Below are 10,906 nucleotides of genomic sequence, written 5' to 3'. Positions count from 1 at the left end.
TTAAATTATTTAATTAATATTCAAGATTAAAGTTTATTTTTATTAAAATTTGGTTGCATAATGTTATTGTTAATTTTATTTAACCATAATTAAAAAATATATTATTTTACTTATCAATTCAATATTTATTAAATTAGAAATTTTATTGAGTACTGTAATGCCCCAAATTCTCCAATGCAGTTTAATGGTGGGAATAGTAGGTCGGGAGGGTCATACTTGTTTAATTATGCCATTAAATGATAATATGCATGTATATGTGAATTATATTATAATATGATGTTAAATGCATGCATGTGGGTCCACATTTTAATTACAGGGGTGTGATGGTAATTTGGCCCGTTGAGGGTATAATTGTATATTTGTATGTATGTCGGTGATACGTTGTTGAGACCACATTATAATGTGGGTTTGTTCGAGCTTTTCGGCATGAGACGATCTTGGATTATTGCTTTGCGGTATAGTCATAACAGGTTTAAGATCGGGGCTCAGGGTGAGTCTCGGGGTGATTTTAATGATTAGAGCGTTACTGGGAATTAAAGGGGAACAAGATATAAATTATTGGTGATTGAGATTATCGATAATAGCGGGAATTGGATAGCGTTAATTATGATTAACGAGATAGGTAGGGATTACCAATTTTTCCCTTGGGAGCCTTTAGAAACTTTTAATTGACCTAGGGGTAAATGGTCATTTCACCCCTAGGATAGATATAAGCCATTTTTGGCTGTGAAAGAAGAGAGAAAACAGAGTATATTCAAGAGCCTTCCCGTACCATCTCTTCCTTCCTTTTCCTTTGTGATTTTTGAATCATTCTTGAGGATTCAAGCTTAGGAAGTAAGCCTTGGGAGTTTGGGAGTGTGTTCCTCCATTGAAGAGCATCACAAACTGAGCTTTGGGTAAGTTTTTAGCCATGGAATCCCTTGGTTTTCCCTATTTTAGTTCTGTTTAATAGTTTTGATTTCTAAGTTGAAACTTTGGTTTTGTTGGGAGTTTTGGCTAGGGTTATGTTTGTTGTGATGTTTGGGGAATGTTAGGATGGTTTTTGGGTTCATATGGCATCAAGAATGGGATTTGGAAGCATTGGAATCAGGTTAGAACCGGAGGAGATGAAGAAGGCGATTTCAGGGGATTGCTGGTCTGGGGGTAGTGTTATAGCGCCCACCCTAGGGCGCTACAACGATACCTAGAGGACATTTGGGCATGTAGGGGGTTCTAAGAATAGCGATGGGGTGCTAGGGTTGGGCGCTATAGCGCTCCTATGTTCCTTCGAAGTCCCGTTTTGAGTGTTTTTAAGGGGTTTTGACTTGGAGTTTCAATCCTTAAGGCCCGGGATCGGATCTACCCACTCTGTGGGCATGTTTCGAGGTACCGAGAGTGGTGCTTAGGTTAAGACCCTATTATTGTGGATTCTCGTTAATGGAATTTATTATTGGTTGTGGCTAGGTAACCGCTAAGGAACCAAAAGGTTGATCGTTCTCAAGAGTCGTTCTTATTGTATTTCTCGCTCGAACCTGATGGACCCAAAACAGGTATGTTTAAAAATTTATACTCGCAAGCGCACGAATCGTATTTATAGAATAGTTTTCGTGTAAGCACGAGATCGAACCCAAAGGAATTGTCTAAAATAAAAAAGAAAACTATTTTAAATCAAAAGTAATAAATTCTAACCTAGCTCCAAAGATTGATGAGTTTTAATAGTATGAACATAAAATAAAATATTGACAAATAAAGCTATTTAAGAGAATAGAAATAAAGCAATAGTGAGTTGACAATAAGTATTAAAAGAAAAGATTATTAAGATATTAGAATCCACAAAATGTAAGTTTAATAATATTTATTAGTATATTGATTCCCAAGTTTTAGTGATAGTTAAAATAATTTAAACTATCATTTTCCAAAAATATTTATAATTTTAAGCACAATTTTCTTATAAAAAGATAGGATTTTTCTTCACTTTTCAAAATTATAATTTCAAAGCATTTAGTGTAAATCAATCTAATGAAATAACAAATAAATCAATGAACATTATTTATAAGGCAAAACATAATATTTTTGTTCTAAGCATGGATGTGTACAATTTAATGACACATCTTACACAAAGAATATTATGTTTATGCACTAATGAAGAACAAAGTGTAAATATGTTCTAACAATCTAAAATACAAGATATTTAAGATGAAAGAAATATATGTAGAAGAAAAATCCATAAACTTTGTTGCATTACAAGGGAAATCAACATACAACATAAATATTACCTAGTTACAAGTTGCTTCATCATGATCTTAATAATCTTATGAAAAAGATTAGAAGCACATAACTAGAGTAGAAATTACAAAATAAATGACATACATACTTGCAAAATGCTCTTGAAAAACCCAAATGGAAGAGAGAATGGTAGAGAGAAAATGAGAGAAAAAGATGGTAACCAAAACATTAAGCACCCCCAAATGGTCTTCAAAAACCCCTATTTATAGCCAAAATGAGATTATTAAAATAATCAATTTAAATTAAGTAAATTGATTAAATTAATAATAATATGGTAAATAGGGGTAAATTTTAGGAGTGATGATGATTTTGGGGTAAAAAGTGTGTAGAAAAATGGGTAAAAATGTGGCATTTTAAACAAGGGGACAATGAGCAAATTTAAGGGCTCAAGGGGTGCTATATGGCAGCAAGAGGCGGCTGGGGCGAGCTGGGTATCTGGGCCGTACAGAGGGGCTGGCTGAAGGAGATGGCAGGCGTGGGCTTGTGAGATGGCTTGGGCCATGTGCTATGTTGTGGAGAGCTGGCCCAAATGGATTTGTTGCTGGGAGGAGATGCGGCAGGTGATTGATGAAGCAAGGAGGTAATGGAGGTAAAATGGGAGACAGGTGGCGTGGCTGGGCATTAGTGTATATATGCTGAAATGGTTGATGGCTGAAGCAAAGGGGAAGTGGGCCAGGCGTGGCCTTGGGCAGGTGCTGAAGGTAGAGGGAGTTGGGCCAGGCGTGGGCCTTGGAGGATATGGCTGCCACAATTTGCTATTTTCTCTTCATAAATGCCACTTTTGTTTTCTTTTCTCTTCTTTCTTTCAAGCATGCAATATAATTCCTACAAGATAAAAATAAATTAAATAATAATAAAATATTTTCAATTATAAATAAATCATATTAATTATTTGAAAATATTGATTATAATTTAATTTAATAAAGCATTTAAGTTCAAAAGAATTACATTTTTAACTTCTAACTTAACAATACAAATTTCATATAATTAAATTACAACATATTATAATAAAATATCTATAAAAACATATAAAAATCTATAAAACTACACTAAGACTAATAAATTAAAAATTACATAAAAACTTAATAAGTTAATTAAAAACTCAAGAACTAAGCAACAATTAGCATATAAAATATGGTAAAATAACTCTATTTTTTAGAGTTATCAGAACCTGAGGTAAGAAAACAGTGTAAGAAAACTGGACCCTGTGTATGTATGACATGCGTGTTGGTTGATAAATGTTGACATGGATTGCATATTAAATGCTAGTGAATGTTGTTTACTTGTATATGGCACTGACTAGTCAAGGACACTGACCTAAGAGTCAGAAACGGCATAAGCGTCCTGAACGCAAGACCGAATGAAGATTAGATTTAATCGATATCAGTGTTGAATGGCTCTAAGACATTAACGCTGGACCGAACCTAAGGTCGATGAACTCATAAGTGCTTGGCTAGTCTAAGGCTAGTTACTGAGAGCCAGGGCCAGGGGACTAGGGGGCCAGGTGACTGTTTGTCACATGGCTAGGGAACGATGTTCCAGAGTTATGACTCTATGGTCATGAGGAAGGTTATGTTGGTGACCAGTCACCTTGCACCTATCCTGTTTGAACTTATAAAGGGTTCATCTATCTGTTAAGCCCCGGTGACCCTATCGTCACATGGCTGAAGGGAACTGTCCCCATCTTAGTGACTTGTGCGACTGTCACATATCTGTTGTGGACTGATAGTCCTCAATGATTATTATAATCATTGTTGATATTATATCATGCTATATTGTGTTTTCTTGCTGGGCCTTGGCTCATGAGTGCTATGTGGTGCAGGAAAAGGGAAAGAAAAGCTCACCCAGCCTTGAGTGGAGAGCTTAGGTGGTGATGTGTACATATGTGGCCACTTGACCACCACGGCCAAGGAGTTCTTAGAGGAACTAGGGGGTGTACCCTATTTTGCCGCTTAGGTTGGCGGGTTTGTAAATTTGAAACAGTAATGACCATTTTGAGTTGTAAATAACTTGTAAACGTTTTGATTTGCTCATGAGCAGTTATATACTTAATAAAATATATCATTTTCTTTTTATTGGTTTTCCATCTTAACCTGTTAATCGCATTTAGAACACGTTTTTAACCAAAGGACTCGGGTAGCGGGTCAAATTTCCGGTTCACTGTTCACCGTAATTATTCTGGGGTAACCAGGGCGTTACAAGTACTTCTACTAATCACTACAAAAATTTTTAGTTTTAGTCACAATAAATTTTGTGACTACATGTAAAAAATTTGTGACTAAAGAAAAATCATTTTACCTGTGTCATCACTAAAATGTCTGTAGCTAAAAGTATTAGTCACAAAAATCACAATTTGTTGTCACTAAATGTATTTTTAGTCACAAGAAACTTTATCACTAAAAATAATAGGTTGTGACTAAAACTACAATATTGACAACTTGTGATTAAGTATGATTTTTTAGTCACAGATAATTTTTTGTTGTGACTAAAATTGACATTTAGTCACATGAAATATATGTTGTGACTAAAAAGTTGTCACTAAAAGGTACCTTTATTTGTAGTATAATATTCACAATATCTCTAAATTTTACAGTTCTATAAAAAATTCGGCAGCATAACGACTATATTTTTATTTATCCCAAAATTTAAAATCCTGCAAATAACACATAAAAAATATCCAGACTCTGAACATACACAGAACAATACACATACAACTATTAGTCTTAATTTTATTAATTATGCAAAATATCGTAATTTCACTAGAAAACAACAACACCAAAAACAAAAACAAAGTATCAATATTCATCAACACTAAGATTAAAAAAAATTAACAACAACAAATGCCAATTTTAACAACAACAAAAAACCAATCCAATAATATAACTTTATCAACTCAATCTATTAATCTAACTTTATTAACTCAATCTCTATAATAATGTAACCCTCAAATTAATTATCTCAAACTAAAAAATTAACACTCAAATTAAAAAAGTAACACTCAAATTAATTATCCAAAACTAAAAAATTAACACTCAAATATTATATTTTCAATTATAATTATACAACACATTTTCATACAAATTAATTAAACTCAAATCTGTTTTTTAATCTAATTATTTAAATAACAAATATATTTATATATATATATACCTATAACAACAACTATGAAGACACCCAATGAACCGGGGTTATGGAGGAGTGGAGGGGGCTGAGGCGATGTCAGAATGCTGCCGGAGTTTCTCCTGGAACCATACATATGATGGCTGGTAGCAAGAGGAAAAATCAAAACAAAAATGGTGAAAAAAACCAAAATAAAAAAATTCGAAATCTTACCAATAGGAGTTGGGCCAATCTTGGAATGTGTTTGTAGACACCAAATCAACAAAAAATACTTCATAAAAACAAAAAAATACACATAAATCTTGGATTCAAAATAACACAATAATAAAAAAAATTGAAAAAAAAACACAAACATACCTTCAAATCTTGGAATGAAACTCAAAATCTAACCATAGGAGAGCCGAAATTGAGGATAAATGAGTTTTATAGTGAGAGAGTGGGGATTTTTTAGAGAGAAGTAATAGGATATATTCTGTCATTAATTCTAATTTTATGTATAGTTATTATAGGAGAGAGTCTTGGGGTGCAAGATCTTTTTCCTCTTTTTGATGATGTAATTTGTATATATGTGGGCACTGCGTTTTGAATGATATAAAGAATTGAGATCAATCTTGGCATGGTATCAAAAGCAAGGTTGGAGGAGACACTTTTTTTTACCAAGAGTTTGGTGCGACAATTTTTTCCAACATGGCCGATGATGCAGCTGCCATCACTACAAGAAAAAATGCTTTTAATAACACCAAAAATGTGTTATCAAAACCTACGATAACACTTTCTGATGTGTTAAGATCGTAGGTCAGGGTACTTACCATAACACTTTATCAGTGTTATACAGATGTGTTATTGTACTGTCAACGATAACACAATTTCTGTGTTATTTTAATATATAGATAAGTGTTGAATTATGTTATTTATAGTCGATACTATAACACTTTTTTTGTGTTATACTACACTTTAGTATAACACTTTTTTTGTGTTATACTACACTTTACTATAACACTTTTTTTGTGTTATACTACACTTTAGTATAACACATTATTTGTGTTATATAATGAAGTTTCCATAACATAATTCTTTGCATAAAAAGTGTTATTGTAATATATATTATAACTCAATTTTCGTATTATTGTTATATTTAGATATATTTAAATTCTCATTATATATTTATTTATATTACACTAATTTATTTTATTATATTTTAATTTTTTTTATATAATTAAAATTAACTTTCTAATATATACTAGCATCATCAAATGAACTTGACTTTCAAATAACAAAAAATAAGAACATTCTACATTGATTTAACAATCCACAATTTAGTTTAAAACATTCAATACTGTCATCAACAACAAAATATTCTTTAAGTATTCACGGAGTCTAAAAGTTACTACTTTCAACACAAATAAATAAACAAAGTTACTACTTTCAAGGAGTCTTAAGTATCCTTTTATACTTCGCTTGTCACATCTGCAAAATAAACAAAAAAATATTTTATTGTTATTATCTAGCATCACAAATTACTTCAAGAAAAATGCTATGGAAATTATATCCAAGAAAGGACACCACATACAAAATAATGGATTCACAACTACACCAAAGCAAACAAAAACCATTCTACTTCGAAACTACTCGGAAATGAGTATTTTACTTAAGAGTGTCAAAAACCATAATTTCCAAGTCTCCACATAAGATATAAAGGAAATACTAGCAGTTTTTTCTTTTTTGGTTTCATCAAGTTATAACAGGTGAGCAAAAGAAACAATTAACTGAAGTCGCACAAAATAGATTAGCATTTGCTAGTTTGGTAAAGCTGAGTCCTATTGAATATATGTAGTCTAAGCTAAACCCATGATAATATAATATCATTTCCTCTCAACAATGCAAGAATAAGCAAAAAGTTTTGCTATTCTATTGATATGAATCATGATGAGAAATTGATTCTAATTATTGAAAATGAACCAAGTGATGAGTACAATTGGGTTAGCCAATTAGCTTTATTTGTAAGCTGGCTAGCCGATCAGGAGAATTCAATCAAGATAAGCTCAAAAACAATTACAGGTCTTACATGAGCTCAAGAACAAGTGAAGAAGCTCCCCCGCCACCGTTGCATATGACACCAACCACGTACTTTCCCTTTTTATGTCTCAATACCTGCAACAACATTATTCTTATTTCAGAAATTCCAAGTAAAATATATCAGAGAGAGCATAGTTACCAATGTCTCTTTTATTCCACAGCTAAACTCTCAAGAGAAATTTAAAAGAATAAATGACAAACATGAGATCACTTCACATGAGTATATGTAGAAAGCATAAGCTTAGATATGACCACGAACTATGACTTTAGATCATTAAGAAAACATGTAAACAAAACCAGAGGAATCCTATTTTTTAAACTGGTAAACTGGCATTCACTATCAAGGAGAATAACTAGCAGGCTTTCTAAACAAAAAAATCAATATATTACTAACAAGAGACACAAGCAGAAGAATAAAAAAGAAAATTTGATTGAAAAAGTAGATCATAATATTCATGGAGCTATGTCAACATAAAATCAGAGTAGCAAAGTCAGTTAAAAAACAACAACAAGAAAGATAACAAAGATAGAAGAGAACCATAGGTACGATTGGCAATCACAACCCTTGCTCCCTTCTCTTTAGCACCATATGCAAGCGCCTTGCCAGCACCACCAGCACCAATGACAACGAACAATTTACCAGCTAAAGGTGAGCCAGTCATACTGCTAGCATTAAGCGAACCTGTATGCATGAAGGAGAAACAAACAGGAAAGGCTTACAGATACAACAATTGATGCCAAGAAAAAATATATCGCAGTTAAAAAAATAAACCTCGTAATCCATCTTCAATGGAAGAAATGGCACCAATATAGTCTGTATTGAATCCCAATAACTTCCCATCACTTTGTCTCCTTATAATGCAATTAACAGCTCCTATTGACTTGTATGGTATCAAGAGATAAACCATTCACATATGAGAAAATCTTGAAAATAAAAATAGAATACACTGAACAATAAAAGATTAGAAATTCAGTCATACTACAAATTATACGGTCAGACAACACATAACATGAATGATTTGCCAATTACCTTGGCAACTGGATCAACCTCATCACAGCACGTGAGTGCAGCTTCCTTGTGAGGAATGGTGACACTGTATTTGACAGAATTAATTTTAATACAAGCATGCCATCAAAATTTCACTTCCAACTACACAAATTTTTTTTTCAAATACATCTCTCCCATACAACACAAGTTATATATAAATATACATATTTATAATATCAATGCTTATCAGTGGTCATACGAAAATTCCAGAAGTATGGGCTTTGTTTAACGAGAGTTAGAACAAGTTTTGTTAACAAAATACTTTAATATTAAAAAGAAAAAAACTGAACCTGAATCCCGCAAAATCTGCAGACAAGTAAGTTTGGAGAAAATTTGCAATGTCATCTACCAACAAATGCAGATAAACTCCATTAAAACCAACTGACTTGAAGGCCTCATTATACAAAATTGGTGATTTGCTTTGGCCAACTGGCTTTCCAATAACACCAAACACTTTTGTGTCGGGCCCTATCTGTCTGAAATTGTATAAATGTAGAAGCTCATAACCAGTGCTATTATTGGAACCTGAATTTCCAGTTAGTAAATTAATGTGTTCACATCATATAAAGAAGATGAAAATAAGAGGTACAAAATCCAGCATTAATACTAAACAGAAAATTTCCTAGAAATGGGAAAAGAGAGGAAACTTTAAAATTATATACTCCTATCCAAAACTTTTAGACATAAACTAAGGTCAATTGATTGATGGAAGCTATGTTTTCTAACCAAATTACCATACTAGCTAACGTTCCAGCCACCAAATAACTTGATTGGATAAAGATATTCCTCAATAAGAAGAAAACAGACTCGATGTCCACTCATAACTTGTATAGAACTGCTAACAGGTATTAATTTGGAATATATGCTTCTTGCACTAGTCATACACACATCTAGTGTACAGAGGAACTGCAACTTATGATTAAAATGCAGTCATAAATTGCTATAAAGTCGTAGCATCTGTCATAAACACACAATATTGACTAATGTTTCTGGATTTACAGAAACAAGAAACTAGAGAGAAGCTTGAATTTGGGATACCTGAGAATGCACAGTTATCTGGAAAACACGTGCCGCATCAGTTATATCTAAGGCAGATGTTCCAAACTTCACTATGTCAGCTCCAGTTGCTTGTATTTTTGCAACAAGATTACCAAGATCCTCCATAGATGGGGTATTTTGATAATTATGAGAAGAAACAACAATCTTAAAATTTTCAGGCTTCTTTCCAGCTATGGATTGAATGAATTCATGAGCAACCTTCACACAGAGGTAGCAGGCAAAAATCAATCATGGTACCATAGTGGTGGAAATCGGGTTAATAAAAACTGTACACAAAATAACTTCCAAACATCTTGTGAATACAACACTTGCTATGAGCCGTATGTATTCAGTGACATTAAAATAATATACTCCACTTTTTTTGGTCTGTTTTTGATAACTAAGCTTCCGTAAATCCTACTACTGTGGGTATTGTTTAGATATGAAACAAAAAATTATGTTATACCTGCAGTTAAAACTTGTAACTGACAAGTGAATGACACAAAGACTCGCATAAAAATCAGGTAAAGGATTCTTGGACAGTTCCTTCAACCATCAGGGAGCATTATAAAATCCATGAAGGAAGAAATGGATACCAATATGGATCTATATAAACATATGTGCGTGCGTGTATTTTTTTTAAGTCACCAATGAAAATATTTCTATGATGTGATCATTTTTACAGGAAAAATATGCAACATGAGAATCATTTTAAAGTTGTAGATTTCATAAAAGAAGTAACCTGGAGCTCAACATCAATGTAATCAGCCCCGTATTCCATGGCCAATCGAAGTGCATCCTGTCGCATTTTTTCATCGCCATTGTACTGACCACCTTCCCATGTTGGTCTAAAAAAGTATAACATTAAACAATGGTGAGACTCTATCAAAGGTAATGCAAGGAGATCATAGAATAAAGTTTCTTGCTAAGAAAACCCAAATAGAATTTATAAAATTTGCTGATCATTCTAAGGTTCAAGGTTTTGTCCTTTTTTTTTTAATTTTGATATATATATATATATTAGTCCTTAATCTAACAGTCTGTTTGCATTTTAAGCTGATATAATATTATTTTTTTAGCTAGCAAAAAATGAACATACCAGCAGCTAAAACATTCATCTTTTTTTTTTTTCCAAATAAATTTCATTAAAGTTACAGTTGAGAACTCTAAGTATTGATTTAATCCTGCATAAGACTCCCCATTTCGTATATAACAGTCAACATGACTAGAGTGCAAATATTTAATCAAATATACTTTGTACTTTTCACACTTGTGTTTATTTAGACATCACAGGAAAAAGACAGCCAGAAATTTATAGAACATACCAGCAACATGAAAATAATGGGTTCAGCGAGGTTT

At 32.6% G+C, this 10,906-nt stretch overlaps 1 protein-coding gene across 1 annotated transcript; it reads right to left on the bottom strand.

Annotated features, from left to right (window-relative positions):
* Positions 1 to 7,841: 7,841 nt before the first annotated feature.
* Positions 7,842 to 10,394, bottom strand: LOC133786120 (bifunctional 3-dehydroquinate dehydratase/shikimate dehydrogenase, chloroplastic-like). The gene is made up of 7 exons (XM_062225335.1): positions 10,290 to 10,394; positions 9,548 to 9,766; positions 9,409 to 9,415; positions 8,800 to 9,034; positions 8,492 to 8,555; positions 8,234 to 8,342; positions 7,842 to 8,143 (listed from the first exon to the last, which is right to left on the bottom strand). The coding sequence occupies exons 1-7, from the start codon at positions 10,353 to 10,355 to the stop codon at positions 7,953 to 7,955; spliced, it is 891 nt and encodes a 296-aa protein (XP_062081319.1). The 5' UTR covers positions 10,356 to 10,394; the 3' UTR covers positions 7,842 to 7,952.
* Between the last annotated feature and the right edge of the window lie 512 nt (positions 10,395 to 10,906).

The sequence above is a fragment of the Humulus lupulus genome, chromosome 6, assembly GCF_963169125.1.
Source record: "Humulus lupulus chromosome 6, drHumLupu1.1, whole genome shotgun sequence".
Lineage (NCBI taxonomy): Eukaryota > Viridiplantae > Streptophyta > Magnoliopsida > Rosales > Cannabaceae > Humulus > Humulus lupulus.
Note: the sequence above shows the minus strand (reverse complement) of the source record. Positions and strands in the feature narration are given on the sequence as shown.